The sequence below is a fragment of the Salvelinus alpinus genome, chromosome 25, assembly GCF_045679555.1.
Source record: "Salvelinus alpinus chromosome 25, SLU_Salpinus.1, whole genome shotgun sequence".
NCBI lineage: Eukaryota > Metazoa > Chordata > Actinopteri > Salmoniformes > Salmonidae > Salvelinus > Salvelinus alpinus.
The window spans coordinates 21,132,464-21,148,301 of NC_092110.1; the positions used below are offsets into that span (position 1 = coordinate 21,132,464).

General features: G+C 41.6%; 1 protein-coding gene across 1 annotated transcript in view; it reads left to right on the forward strand.

Moving 5' to 3' along the window:
• LOC139553609 (zinc finger protein DPF3-like) overlaps nt 1–15,580 on the forward strand; it is a 45,448-nt gene extending 29,868 nt beyond the window's left edge. Inside the window, exons 4-10 of the mRNA XM_071366132.1 lie at nt 5,616–5,740; nt 6,071–6,166; nt 7,725–7,788; nt 11,279–11,404; nt 11,861–11,983; nt 12,094–12,908; nt 13,153–15,580. Coding sequence (XP_071222233.1) covers nt 5,616–5,740; nt 6,071–6,166; nt 7,725–7,788; nt 11,279–11,404; nt 11,861–11,983; nt 12,094–12,257 — 698 coding nt within the window. The 3' untranslated portion in view covers nt 12,258–12,908; nt 13,153–15,580. The remainder of the gene's footprint in view (nt 1–5,615; nt 5,741–6,070; nt 6,167–7,724; nt 7,789–11,278; nt 11,405–11,860; nt 11,984–12,093; nt 12,909–13,152) is intronic.
• Nucleotides 15,581–15,838: the final 258 nt, after the last annotated feature.

The window sequence follows — 15,838 nt, forward strand, 5'->3', positions numbered from 1 at the left end:
CAATTAGTATTTGGTAGCATTGCCTTTAAATTGTTTAACTTGGGTCAAATGTTTTGGGTAGCCTTCCACAAGCTTCCCACAATAAGTTGGGTGAATTTTGGCCCATTCCTCCTGACAGAGCTGGTGTAACTGAGTCTGGTTTGTAGGCCTCCTTGCTCACACACGCTTTTTCAGTTCTGCCCACACATTTTCTATAGGATTGAGGTCAGGGCTTTGTGATGGCCACTAAAATACCTTGACTTTGTTGTCCTTAAGCCATTTTGCCACAACTTTGGAAATATGCTTGGGGTCATTGTCCATTTGGAAGACCCACTTGCGACCAAGCTTTAACTTCCTGACTGATGTCTTGAGATGTTTCTTCAATATATCCACATAATTTTCCTGCCTCATGATGCCATCTATTTTGTGAAGTGTACCAGTCCCTCCTGCAGCAAATCACCCACACAACATGATGCTGCCACCCCTGTGCCTCACTGTTGAGATGGTGTTCTTCGGCTTGCAAGCCTCCCCCTTTTTCCTCCAAACATAACGATGGTCATTATGGCCAAACAGTTGTATTTTTGTTTCATCAGACCGGAGGACATTTTTCCAAAAGTACGATCTTTGTCCCCATGTGCTGTTGCAAACCTCAGTCTGGCTTTTTTATGGCGGTTTTGGAGCAGTGGATTCTTCCTTGCTGAGCGGCCTTTCAGGTTATGTCGATATAGGACTCGTTTTACTGTGGATATAGATACTTTTGTACCTGTTTCCTCCAGCATCTTCACAAGGTCCTTTGCTGTTGTTCTGGGATTGATTTTCACTTTTTGCACCAAAGTACATTCATCTCTAGGAGACAGAACGCTTCTCCTTCCTAAGCGGTATGACAGCTGCGTGGTCCCATGGTGTTTATACTTGCATACTATTGTTTGTACAGATGAACGTGGTACCTTCAGGCGTTTAGAAATTGCTCTTGTGGAGGTCTACAAAAACAATTCTGAGGTCTTGGCTGATTTCTTTTGATTTTCCCATGATGTCAAGCAAAGAGGCACAGAGTTTGAAGGTAGGCCTTGAAATACATCCATAGGTACACCTCCAATTGACTCAAATGATGTCAATTAGCCTATCAGAAGCTTATAAAGCCATTACATAATTTTCTAGAATTTTCCAAGCTCTTTAAACTTAGTGTATGTAATCTTCTGACCCACTGGAATTGTGATACAGTGAATTATAAGTGAAATAATCTGTCTGTAAACAATTGTTTACAAAAAAAATGTATTGTGTCATGCACAAAGTAGATGTCTTAACCGACTTGCCAAAACTATAGTTTGTTAACAAGAAATTTGTGGAGTGGTTGAAAAACGAGTTTTAATAAATCTGCGATGTGCGGATTGAGCTCAGATTTTTTTTAATGTTAGTCGTTTAATAAAGGAAAAATATCTGATGTTTCGATTTATCGCTCAGCACTACTTAGAGCAAACAAAATAATTGTACAATGACAGTCTAAACTGTTTTAAATGTAATTTGATACATATCAGGGTTAATTTGCTAGTCTGTGGCCATAATATTGGGTCAAATGACTTTCCATAGACATTATTCATTACAGCTAAATATTGTAATTTATTAAATGTTTAGTTCCAAAACTACATAAACACTTTGAAGCTTATTTCTGAAGCTTTTATATTGCAATCGTCTACACACCATAGAAATAAATGGATTTTACACAGCATACGATTCCCAAAGAGTATTCACTTCCCAGGGTGCAATTATCTGCCCAGGGCTGCTGGCTGGCTACTGCTAGCAAGCCCAGACATATGTAAAGTAGTCTAAAATATTTTACTGTCACGTTATGAGTGCATTTCACATTACTTTTGGGTTGTAATCATATTATAATGCTCACATGAATGAGATGCTGAATAGATGTTTATGTCATTGTCACTCAAAAATAATTCAAATTTAGTTGCTAGTAGAATAACGACAATGTTACAATGCAAATGTCATGGTTAAAATATTTTTTATGTCGTTTTAGAACTAAACCTCCCTTGCACTGTTTTGTAACTCCTTTTGCTCAAAGATATTTATAACTAACCCAAGATAGTTAATCTGTATCGTTTACAGTTGGAGCAAATGAAGCATAGTGGGCAGAATAAGCAAGGAGGTGGGCAAAGCCAAGCTTGAGCTAGTGAGATCCTATTGGCGCGTTGTAGAATGTATTTGCATATTTCCATTAGGAAACACCGCCTCTGTGAAGTGCACTTGTAGACAAACTCAAATCAACCTTGCACTCCTTTTACACAACAAAATGTTTTCAAACTTTTGCAAAGCATTAAGTCTCTAAAGTTTAGTGCACTGTGCTCCTAACAGATTCTAGTTTTGGGAACAGAAGCATTTATTAAGATCAGATGTTTCATGAATGAGAAAATGTGTGGAATGTCGGCCCAGTTTAACCTAGTTCCACCCTCTCCTACTACACCCGCAACTGGACCTCAACATTCTAAACCAATGCTTCAGCTTGATAGCCCTTGTGACGTGTCTGGGTTCAAATCAAATTGTATTTGTCACATGCGCCGAATACAACAGGTGTAGTAGACCTTACAGTGAAATGTTTACTTACAATCCCTTAACCAACAATGCAGTTTTAAGAAAATACCTTTAAAAAGTAAGAGATAAGAATAATAAATGATTAAAGAGCAGCAGTAAATAACAATAGCAGGGCTATATACAGGGGGTACCGGTACAGAGTCAATGTTTGGGGGCACCGGTGTCGAGGTAATTGAGGTAATATGTACATGTAGGTAGAGTTATTAAAGTGACTATGCATAGATAATAACAGAGAGTAGCATCAGCGTTCCAGAGTGGGGGGAAGCAATGCAAATAGTCTGGGTGATTAGCTGTTCAGGAGTCTTATGCCTTGGGGGTAGAAGCTATTTAAGAGCCTCTTGGACCTAGACTTGGCGCTCCGGTACCGCTCGCTTTCGGTACCAGAGAGAACAGTCTATGACTAGCGTGGCTGGAGTCTTTGACAATTTCTAGGGCCTTCCTCTGACACCGCCTGGTATAGAGGTCCAGGATGGCAGGAAGCTTGGCCCCGGTGATGTACTGGGCCATATGCACTACCCTCTGTAGTGCCTTGCGGTCGGAGGCCGAGCAGTTGCCATACCAGGCAGTGATGCAACCCGTCAGGATTAGATTAGATTCAACTTTATTGTCATTGAACAAGTACAAGTACAGTACAATGAAATGCAGTTAGCATCAGACCAGAAGTGCAAATATAAGAGTACAAAAAATGTACAAGTAAAACAATTAAGTATAATGTATGTTATTAAGTGGGATGTATAAATATGCAATGAAGGCAAATGGCAAGTCTAAATGTGCAATGAAGGCAAATTGAAAGTGCAAGGAGGCATGCAACTGAAATGCAGGGATAGCAACAATGAGGTTACTGAGGTAGACATGTAGATGTACAACTGAATAATAAGGATGCTCTCGATGGTGCAGCTGTAAAACCTTTTGAGGATCTGAGAACCCATACCAAATCTTTTCAGTCTCCTGAAGGGGAAAAGGTTTTGTCGTGCCCTCTTCACAACTGCCTTGGTGTGCTTGGACCATGTTAGTTTGTTGGTGATGTGGACGCCAAGGAACTTGAAGCTCTCAACCTGCTCCACTACTGCCCCGTCGATGAGAATGGGGGTGTGCTCGGTCCTCCTTTTCCTGTAGTCCACAATCATCTCCTTTTGTCTTGATCACGTTGAGGGAGAGGTTGTTGTCCTGGCACCACACGGTCAGGTCTCTGACCTCCTCCCTATAGGCTGTCTCATCTTGTCGGTGATCAGGCCTACCACTGTTGTGTCATCAGCAAACTTAATGATGGTGTTGGAGTCGTGCCAGGCCATGCAGTCATGAATGAACAGGGAGAACAGGAGGGGACTGAGCACGCACCCCTGAGGGGCCCCCGCGTTGAGGATCAGCGTGGCGGATGTGTTCTTACCTACCCTTACCACCTGGGGGCGGCCCGTCAGGAAGTCCACGATCCAATTGCAGAGGGAGGTGTTTAGTCCCAGGGTTCTTAGCTTAGTGATGTGCTTTGGGGGCACTATGGTGTTGAACGCTGAGCTGTAGTCAATGACTAGCATTCTCACATAGGTGTTCCTTTGTCCTGGTGTGAAAGGCACAGTGTGCTGTGCAATAGAGATTGCATCATCTGTGGATCTGTTGGTGTGGTATGCAAACTGGAGTGTGTCTAGGGTTTCTGGGATAATGGTGTTGATCTGAGCCATAACCTGCCTTTTAAAGCATTCCATGGCTACAGATGTGAGTGCTACGCGTCGGTAGTCATTTAGGCAGGTTACCTTAGTGTTCTTGGGCTCAGGGTCTATGGTGGTCTGCTTGAAACATGCTGGTATTACAGACTCAGACAGGGAGAGGTTGAAAATGTCAGTGAAGACACTCGCCAGTTGGTCAGCCCCTTCTGCCTGTGTTTTGCTTAGTTGTTTTGGTGGGATGGCCCTCATCTGCTCTGTAATCAAAATAATCCTATAGTTCACTTCTGCAGACAGTTTTGTCAACAAGTTGTTTGTCAACAAGTTGTGAGCGTGGAGGTAGGATGTTTTTGCAAGAAGAAGCCATGCTGTCTCCTCTCACTTGCTTCTCAAAGTTGCTCAAGCTGTGTCGACTGCATACACAAGCGCAAGTATCCTGGCTAGCTACTGCCTCCTTGAGAAGAATCAGACAAATTACTAGACACTCGATCCTCTTAATCCGTATATGATGCGAGACACATTTGACAGAAATTATAGTACCGAACCATTTTTCATGTTCCAGTATCAAAGTATTTCCAAAGTTTCAATATACCGTGCAACATTATCTCCACCTCTACCTACTCAGATCCTCACCTCTTATCAACTGCTGCATGTTAGCATTCAGCTCAGGGATTGAGACTGCTAGGTGATTTTACTTGGGGAGATGAGTGTCTGTGACGGTATGATAGCTTGAGGCTTTGAAGCCTGTCCTCTTTTCTAAAATCATAAGACTGAATGAAATACCCATCAGTGAAGAGAAAGTCTTGAATATGATGTCCATGATAGACTGACTACCAACCAATGTTAGTGTTTTATCTCATCCACACTCTTTGTTTTGACCTCTATCTCAACAGAAAAGCTCTGGAACATTTCACATTAAAGGGACAGTTCACCCAAATCACAAATGTACCTACGTTTATGGACATTTCCTAGTTTGACTAGGAGAATCAGCGACCCAGGGTTAAGGTTTGTTTAGTTATGGCTTTGCATTATTTATTTTTATGGGAGGTCGTCCCTGGTAGCGTGCTTTAAATAGCAATCCCAGATTAGACTAGCTTTGTAACAAGGCATTACACATTGGATTAATGTATCCTTCATTTGCTGAATAGAAACATAAGTTATACAGAAAGTATCATACCTCCCTAATGAAGGGATTTGGCATTTATAGTGATGCTTTGTTAAAGCAAGCCATTTGTATCTTCCTGGGAAAGACTGACTAGATGGGGTGATGCCTGTCAGTGTCTTTAGAGTTACTGGTATACATGTCTACTTTAACTGATGTGAGGGGCGGCTCCCAGGTTTGTTTGATTTATTTGTGTGTGTTTGTTGCTCTGTATCCAGATGGAGGACTCACAGGCAAGGATACGCTTCCCACACAGGACACCACACTGGAGGCTCTTCTCAGAGGGGAGGGCCTAGACCAGAGGAACAACTCTAAGGATGAGGAGAGTCTCCTAGAAATCCAGGTGGGTCCTAATGAAGTTTTATCCCAATGGCTTAAAGGGAAAGGGAGTACTCTGATCTAGGATCAGCTTACCTAACCTCTGCCATGACTATAACCAGTCTGAGCCTAATACCAGAACTGCCTGGAAAGGTATAAAAGGGCACACTGTCATAATGCGCTTTAAATATGCAAATAGCTAGTATCAGAGGATTATGGCCTTATAGTTTATTACAACCATCTTTTTTGAACATGTTTTATTACCTAATTTTGTTGTTCCTCAGACTGAGACAGGCAGTGTCTTTGGCCTCCAGACAAGAGATTGATCCGTCTATTCCCTTTTTTCCCACCACAGAGGGTGTTGGAGGCGGACGCAGCTGAAGGTGCATACCATGACGATGAGGACTATGAAGTGGACCCCCCCAAAAAAAGACACAGAGGAAAAGGCAGAGTAAGTGATCCACAGAGACATACTGTACTGTAGTAAACTGCTGCTAATGTACATGACTGCCCTAGTTCATAACTCATTCAATAGAAATCACATTTGCTACATTAGCTAGCTAAGATCATGCATATAACCATCTAACGGTGGTTTTGCCCCAAATGCGCGTGTGCATGCCATCAAATCAAAGGCACTCTTTCGATATAATGTTTTTGAGTAATAACATGTTCAGCTACTTAAGACATTGGCTTGAAACTACGTTGTGTGCCTTTTAGAAGTAGAGAAAAATATTAATTAAGGATGAATTTTCACTCATTGTCTTCTCAAACCCCGGTCTGGTCTGCCAAGTCTGCTTCGCAAGTGTTCTCGGAAGTCTCGTGATGTTGGGCCTCTGGGTTTAGAAACTCTGTGGTACTATATTTGCATCATTATCTGTGCTGCGAGCACTTCCTGTTGTCTGAATAACACTCAGTGCTAGAGACTGATCTGAATCAATTCATTATAATATTTATTAATATTGGTACCGTAGTTTAAGTGCTCTTATATATATATATATATATATATGCTCTTATTCCTAAACATTAGGAACACCTTCCTAATATTGAGTTGCAACCCCCTCCCCTTTGGCGCTCAGAACAGTCTAAATATTTTGGGGCATGGACTACAAGGTGTCAAGTGTTCCACAGGGATGCTGCCCCATGTTGACTCCAATGCTTGCCAATGTTTTGTCAAGTGTATGTGTGTCATTCACCCTCTGAATGACACACATACACAATCCATGTCTCAATTGTCTCAAGGCTTAAATCCTTCCTTAGCCTGTCTCCTCCCCTTCATCTACACTGATTTTGAAGTGGATTTAACAAGTGACATCAATAAGGGATCATAGCTTTCACCTGGATTCACCTGGTCAGTCTGTGATGGAAAGAGCAGGTGTTCTTAATGTTTTGTATACTCATTGTAGATTAGTATGTTTTTCAACACAACCCAGGCATAAGCTTCAGAAACGACCTGTCCTGAGAAACATTTCCTCCATACAGACTGTTACTATGACATTGATGACAAAGGAAACAGACGACCTATAGCTACTAACTACCATCTCACCTAAGATATTTTCCTGCCAGCCAGTTGAATGCACCTGTAGAAATTAGCTTATCTTTTGTTGGCTGCTTTCTTTGCCAGTGAATTACATTTTTTATCGTATTTATTTGTAAAAATGTAAATTCTTATACAAAACACCTTCACTTTCTACTCTGTGTATCTTTCCAACAAAATGCTATTTTAATGAATCACCGTTTCATCTAATGCATTAGAAATATATTCTACCACATAGTTGTTGGCTGGCAGGAAAGATTTTTGCTACATTGATGCACTCTATTGAGTGTGCTATATTTACCTTTCTAAGGTGGTCTTTTTCAGTTGGACATTTAGTTTAGTATGATATGGGCTTGTACTGTAGGTTTCTGTTTCATTTGCAACTTCCTTTGGATCACTGAATCACTGGGGCCTCTGCAGGACTAGCGCTGTCGTGTGATTGGTCACCATGGTGATGGTGGTTTTGTCCCCACAGGGTCGGGGTTCAGGCCGCAGGAGGACAGAGATGGATGACCAGGACAAGCCATACGGCTGTGACAGTAAGTAGAAAAGTCAAGAAATGATCGACCTTCCTCACATATCGGATCAATTATTATATCATCCAGTCATGAGACATTTGATCTCCACTTCAAGTGGTTTGTTTTTGTTAAGAACATTCTCCTAAAGAGAGATTATGTACTACCATGCCTCAATAAGCTAGTTATTCAAAAGTTATATTGATTTCTCTGGTCTGTTCTGGAAGTCGTTCTACAAAGGGATTAGGTGCTGTCAATTGAAATCCCAAGTTCAATAACATTGGGAAATGGCAGCACTCCAAAATGTTTACAAAACAAAACAAAAAACACCTCAAACATCTAATTTCAACGCTTTTCGACAGTTATGCCTTCATCAGAGCATCAAGAGATGTGCCATCGTTTTTATGCAAGTGCCTAGGGGATAATTACAATTGCCCACACCTGTGTGAGGGTGGTGAGTAGAGGTATTCAAAACATTATTCAACAAACACAGGATTGCTGGCGCATGTTGACTCCAATGCTTCCCAGAGTTGTCAACGTTGGCTGGATGTCCTTTGGGGGGTGGACCATTCTTGATATACACGGGAAAGTGTAGTTCTTGACACAAACCAGTGCGCCTGGCACCTACTACCATACCCCGTTCAAAGGCACTTAAATATTTTTGTCTTGCCCATTCACCCTCTGAATGGCACACGAATAAAATCCATGTCTCATTTGTCTCAAGGCTTAAAAATCCTTATTTAACCTGTCTCCTCCCCTTAATCTACACTGACTGAAGTGATTTAACAGGTGACATCAATAAGGGATCATAGCTTTCACCTGGATTCACCTGGTCAGTCTGTCATGGAAAGAGCTGGTGTCCTTAATGTTTTGTACACTCAGTGTATATACAAATACATATACACAGATCAGCAGAATAAACTCAACAAATAGCATTTGGGGATTAAGTGCTGTGGTTCCCTATGGACAGCATGTCAACAAGTTGGCCCACAGGCGTTAACTCAAACTAAATTAAACCCTAACATATCAACATGATGTACATAATAGTCATTCAAATCCCCCTTGGAGAACTCAGAGGCATGTGTTTCCACATGAATGAGAAGCACAGAGAGGAGACCAGTGTTGTCAATGTACTGTCTCAAGTAGTCCAGTAGGCACACAATTTGCATGTGGAAAACCTAGGCAGGGGTATTGGATTTTCTTTAGTTGTGGTGACTCTTACTGAGTGACACATACCATTTTCTTTCCTTTCTTTTTCTGCTTTGCTTTGTGTTTTCTCTGTTTCAGACAGATGCAAACAAAAGCATACGTCAAAAACTGCAGCCTCCAGTGTCTAGACTTGTTGCCTTTTTACTTGTATCTTAGGACATTTTGAAGTTGTTTGATGTAGTTAAAGACCATAGTTGATTAGTATTCCTAGTGATCTTATTGGTGTAACCGTTCTCTTAACAATGAGTCCATGTTGTATGTGTGACTCTTGCCACACATTTCTCCCTCACTGTCCTTATGTTCCCACATCAGGGTTATGCTTTCTCCTGAGAGTGTTCCGTATTACTGAGTAGTGAACCATTTCCCTGTATTTTCATTCCTTTCTCCAACAGATAAGCTAAACTCCAACATTTGGATCCTATCAGTCTATTTACAGAACTCAACTTGATGAAATTCTCATGGCATGTTTTCTTAGTCTACAGATATGACCTTATTTGGCAACCTTATTGGGCACACTTGAAGATGCAGTAAAGCCATGTTGCAACAATAATGACATGAATGCTTAAAGGTTGAAAACGACCTGAAACTGTTGGTGGGTATTTGACCTGCTGTTGAAATGGATCCTAATGTTTTCAGTGCATTGACAAAAACATCTTGACTTAAGGGTCTTTTAGAATTTTCACAAAATCTCCAATGTGTCTAGAACTGAAGATGGGTGACACATACAGTTGAAGTTGGAAGTTTACATACACTTAGGTTGGAGTCATTAAAACTCGTTTTTCAACCACTCCACAAATTTCTTGTTAACAAACTATAGTTTTGTCAAGTCGGTTAGGACATCTACTTTGTGCATGACACAAGTAATTTTTCCAACAATTGTTTACAGACAGATTATTTCACTTACAATTCACTGTGTCACAATTCCAGTGGGTGAGAAGTTTACATACACTAAGTTGACTGTGCTTGGAAAATTACAGAAAATGATGTCATGGCTTTAGAAACTTCTGATAGGCTAATTGACATCATTTGAGTCAATTGGAGGTGTACCTGTGGATGTATTTCAAGGCCTACCTTCAGACTCAGTGCCTCTTTGCTTGACATCATTGGAAAATCAAAAGAAATCAGCCAAGACCTCAGAAAAAAATGGCAGACCTCCACAAGTCTGGTTCATCCTTGGGAGCAATTTCCAAACGCCTGAAGGTACCACGTTCATCTGTACAAACAATAGTATGCAAGTATAAACACCATGGGACCACGCAGCCGTCATACCGCTCAGGAAGGAGACGCGTTCTGTCTCCTAGAAATGAACGTACTTTGGTACAAAAAGTGCAAATCAATCCCAGAACAACAGCAATGGACCTTGTGAAGATGCTGGAGGAAACAGGTACAAAAGTATCTATATCCACAGTCCTATATCGACATAACCTGAAAGGCCGCTCAGCAAGGAAAAGGCCACTGCTCCAAAACCGCCACAAAAAAGCCAGACTGCGGTTTGCAACTGCACATGGGGACAAAGATTGTACTTTTGGAGAAATGTCCTATGGTCTGATGAAACAGAAATAGAACTGTTAGGCCATAATAACCATAATGACCATATGTTTGGAGAAAAAGGGGGAGGCTTGCAGGCCGAAGAACACCATCCCAACCGTGAAGCACGGGGGTGGCAGCATCATTTTGTGGGGGTGCTTTGTAGCAGGAGGGACTGGTGCACTTCACAAAATAGATGGCATCATGAGGCAGGAAAATTATGTGGATAAGTTAAAGCTTGGTCGCAAATGGGTCTTCCAAATGGACAATGACCCCAAGCATACTTCCAAAGTTGTGGCAAAATGGCTTAAGGACAACAAAGTCAAGGTATTGGAGTGGCCGTCACAAAGCCCTGACCTCAATCCTATGGAAAATGTGTGGGTAGAACTGAAAAGGCGTGTGCGAGCAAGGAGGCCTACAAACCTTACTCAGTTACACCAGCTCTGTCAGGAGGAATGGGCCAAAATTCACCCAACTTATTGTGGGAAGCTTGTGGAAGGCTACCCGAAACGTTTGACCCAAGTTAAACAATTTCAAGGCAATGCTACCAAATACTAATTGAGTGTATGTAAACTTCTGACCCACTGGGAATGTGATGAAAGAAATAAAAGCTGAAATAAATCATTCTCTCTGCTCTTATTCAGGAATTGTGAAATCTGAGTTTAGATGTTTTTGGCTAAGGTGTATGTAAACTTCTGACTTCAACTGTAAATGCAATTTGTCTCAGACACATTCTCAGGAAAGAAGTGAATGTTTTGTCTCTGTTTTGTGCTCTCAGTCTGTGGGAAGCGCTACAAAAACCGTACAGGGCTGAGTTACCACTACACCCATTCCCACCTGGCAGAGGAGAAGGGGTCCGAGTCCTCCCGGTCACCCTCCACACAACGCTCTGACAGACACAAACGTAAGACACTCGTATTCAAGGCCTCTAAAATGTCTCTCTTCTGGTGTCACTATCAGCAACAGAAATGTACAGAGAGCATATGTGGGGGTGATTTGAAACATCATTGCTTTTCCTAGTACATGGTTTGCATGTTTCTTCAAGCTTTGTTGCAGTCAATTCGCTAAAGTAGGGATAGCGGTACCTCTGTAAGTGTAACACTGCACCAGGTTTAGGAACCCTGAGTTTAAAGTTCCACCTGCACCTCATGGCTGACTACCTCCACTGGGCTCTGAACATGTGATTTCTGTCTTCAGTGCAAATTCACTAGCTCCATTTTAACTAACGATGTACACTAATCATTTTCAGGTCAGCCCTGTCTAATGAGGTCTTTTGAAAAGTATTTTTTTCTCCATAAATTGTTAAAATGTCTGAATGCTTGGTTCAGGGCTCAGTGTTTGATCCAGCCTTCTTCTGCAGGTCAGAAGGGCCCAGGTGGGTCTGCCAGTACCAATAACTACTGTAACTTGTGCCGGTGCACACCAGGCTCCAACAGGGGTAAATCTGGGGAGAGGGTACCCTGCTCAGTCTGCCGGTGCTCCAGTGAGTACCCTGCTCTACTACACAGCATCCACACCATGATTATGACTAAGCTGTACTGATTGCTGTACTGTAGCTGTTATGCCGTCCTCATCCTGTCATCTTGTTGCCAGCTGGACGCCCAGAAGAGAAGGAGGACAGCAGGCCGTTTGCCAGGGCAGAGGAACTATTTGGCACCACCTCAGAGAGCGACACATCCACGTTTCACGGCTTTGAGGATGATGAGCTTGAAGAGCCCTCGTCAAACGGCAAGGGGACATCCAACCGATACAGATAGAGAAGAACTTACTAGGTTTAAATACTATTTTTAATATGGATAACCTCTAGCAAAAGTCTGCTGCTTCATTTTAAATGTTTTTTTGTTGTTGTGGAAAGCACAAGTGATTATTTCAGGAGAGAAATGCAAGAAGTGTTATTTTATTATCTACTGAACCTTGTTTAATAATTTATGAACATGTTTTTTATATTAACTTTGAAAGCAACAAGAAACGGTGTTTCTTGACAAGTGACTTGCTCTTCATGTGAAACTGAAGGAAGAATCACTTCTTGGATTTTTTTCCCTCTGGAACAGAAAAGGCAATTATGTTATAAACAAACACTGGAACGTGGATATCATTGTATTGCTCTTTTTGGGATGATTTGCCAGAGAAAATGAAATTCAATAATTTATCTGAAATTAAACAACTTAAATGATAAACTTGAGTTTGGATGCGGAATGAATGTCAACACCAACCCATCCCTCGGCTTGTTGATGTCACTGGAATCACCAGGCAGTTTGGAAAGAGGAGCTTTTAGATGACACCTCCACTGCTTCATTCTCTGGATTATAATAATGTGGCAATGAAGGAGTGAAGTGAAGGATTGACGTGTGTGGATGAAGCAGAGAGCTATGAAGACATAACAGAAGCAGGGCATGGCTAGCTGAAAGGTAAGCACCTAGGTCCTATTCACACATTATAGTAGTACAGCACTTTCTCATTTAAATGCAAGGTATATCCTTATTCCATCAGATCATGCTAGAGGGCTTTGCACTTCCAAGAACATTGAATGTAAAAATGCTCATGTTAATCTCGATCACCATCAACAAAGAAAGATTAAAAAAACAACTGCTGCTGGTTTTATGCCAGTTATCTTGGAGAGGGGTGAGTCTGACCTATTTCTCTCTGTTGTAGGCGTACCGTGGAATGAAGATCCAGAGGGCTGTGAAGCCAGTGAGGGGTGAGGTTCAGGACGCTCAACACTGGGCCTCTACACACCCCTCCACTGGACTCAAAAAATCTATCTGGCTGACAGTCAGACACCATACAGCCATCCAGCCAGCCTGCCAGTGACCCCATACTCTCTGACTCAGACATTTTCTCTTTTTGAATTTCCACCCTGAGAATATGTATTGATTATCCCAGAAGGAACGTAGAAAACGAGTGGCTCCACATACAGTGAGTCTCTCCTGCACTGCAATGCACTGTGCTGTACGGTACCTTTCCTGTATAAGGAAAGGTCAGGGCTGTGGGTTCTGTGCCCACAGAGTGTGTTTGGACCATGTGTGTTGCTACTCTACGGCTGTGTCCACCATGCCCATGGGATCCAATGTGACACTGAGACGTCATTAACTTCATCACTGTGCCAGCCTGTGACCCAGTTGGGAACCAGCTCTGACAGCCATAGTGACCCAGTGACCTGATTGAACCACTCTGACCTCTAACTTCTGACCCCTGCCATAGCGACGGTGCTGAACTCCGTCACTAATACAACAAAACCTCTGGACTACTTAGACATGCTCTTTTCTCCTCTCTCTTCTCTTGCTCTCTTTAATATCAAACTAATGTAGAGTTTGCTTTAATCCCATCCATCCTCGTGTTTCAGAATTGTGCTATATTCCTTTGTTTTGAACAGAATATTGACAGATTGGGTTCTTAGTGTCATTTAAGTGTATCTGCTGATTATTCTGATGTATTCTGTTTGTTCTGGCTTTGTTGATATGTCTTTCTACAATACCTACTATTACTACTACAGTACTACTACTCAGGCATATGATTTGTACTGCTGTTGATTGTTCTTGTGTCTGCATAATGATGCAGTCAGTATCAGGCCACTCTCCCCTGCCTGCCTCATGATGTATTCCATTGGTCAAAAGGATAGAAATACCTGATGAGGGTGTTGACAAGGAATCAGAAAGGGCAATAAAATAAAATGGATGGCGCATAGTTTAGTCATCACACTAACACATGTCTATTTAGCCCAGCTTTAACAAACCATTGCAATAACAAAACATTCTGAACTGTGCCCAACTGAGTTCTTGGGCACATTACTCCAATTTCTCTCCTTCCTCTGATTCCTCAAACACTTTTGTCCAGAATCACTTTTAGGTAACTGCCAAAATAAAGGAAACACTTCAGTAAATGAGGGATACAAAGTATATTGAAAGCAGGTGCTTCCACACAGGTGTGGTTCCTGAGTTAATTAAGCAATTAAAACGTCCCATCATGCATAGGGTGATGTATAAAAATGCCCAGTTGCCCATTAGTTTTTTGCTACCATGGCTAGAAGATGTGATTTTGAAAAAGGGGTCTCAAAAGAGCATAGCTAGGGGGTTAATAGTGCTTGGGTGTGTGTGCATGCTTGCACTTTTTAATAGATGGGGATAAGCAATTGAACACTTATTGGAGGTTCTGGAGTGGCACCTGTGACAGCGTTTTCCACCACCATCAATAAAACACCAAATGATGGAATTTCTCATGGAAGAATGGTGTTGCATCCCTCCAATATAGTTCCAGACACTTGTAGAATCTATGCCAAGGTGCATTGAAGCTGTTCTGGCTGTTCGTGGTGCCCAACGCCCTATTAAGACACTTTATGTTGGTGTTTACTTTATTTTGCCAGTTACCTATACATACCATGTGTACATAATGCGAGGAGAGTTATGTACAATTGCAGAAGAGCTGTAAAACAATGTTATGTGACATTTTGATTTGAGTGCTATATTAGGCATAGATACTTTATGAAGTGTAAAGGGTGCTTGGAATATTGAGCCAAAAACGTGTTGATGTATTGTATATCTGTCACACAAAGTCATGTGTCCTTCCATGTAGTCATATGAGCAAGTTGTTAGTTGTTCCATTAGCTAAAAGAACCTGAAAATGCAAGATAGCATTTAAGTAGAAAGGAATGTCTTAAATGTTGGCACATTAGACACTCACTTACAATACACATTCTTAACACTGAATTCCCTCAGGGACACCTTCATCCACAGTTTCTAGGTCTTTTTTATGGATAATTATTTTGGTAATCAGCAACAACCTCCCTATCAATTACATGGTCATCAGTCATTTTGGAATGACAACCTGGTACTGATGTAGGATCTTAATTTGACCTGTGTTGTCGCAGCAAAATAATTCTACAGCAACAGGACTTTAATGTTTAGTCCATAATTTTGCCTGATCGGTGGTCAGGCTATTGGCTAGTCAAAATGAGGCTACATGAAAAGTGTCATATTGTTAATATAACTGTGTTAGTGCAGGTTTTCAATTAATTAATCTGCAAGTTCTCAGCAGCAAAAGAGTGATCAAATTAAAGTCTTACATCTGTATTAACCCCCCTGGAGTCAGCGGAGAGTGTGTGGTTTATGGTTAACGTTTTCTTTCACTGGTGACTTCCTCTAACAAACGGGTCTAGCATGGTGCACTTCCAAACAACACTCATTAAAGTCAGTGATGTCTGTATAGAAACAAGTGTCATCACCACCAATCATATAATCTTGCATAGCCTGTATACCTCGTCAAAGACGGCAATAACCCAAGAGCTCTCAGCAAGCCTTCCTGAGTTAGCGGGGAGTGCGGTGGTTGGAATGGAGCCAAGAAC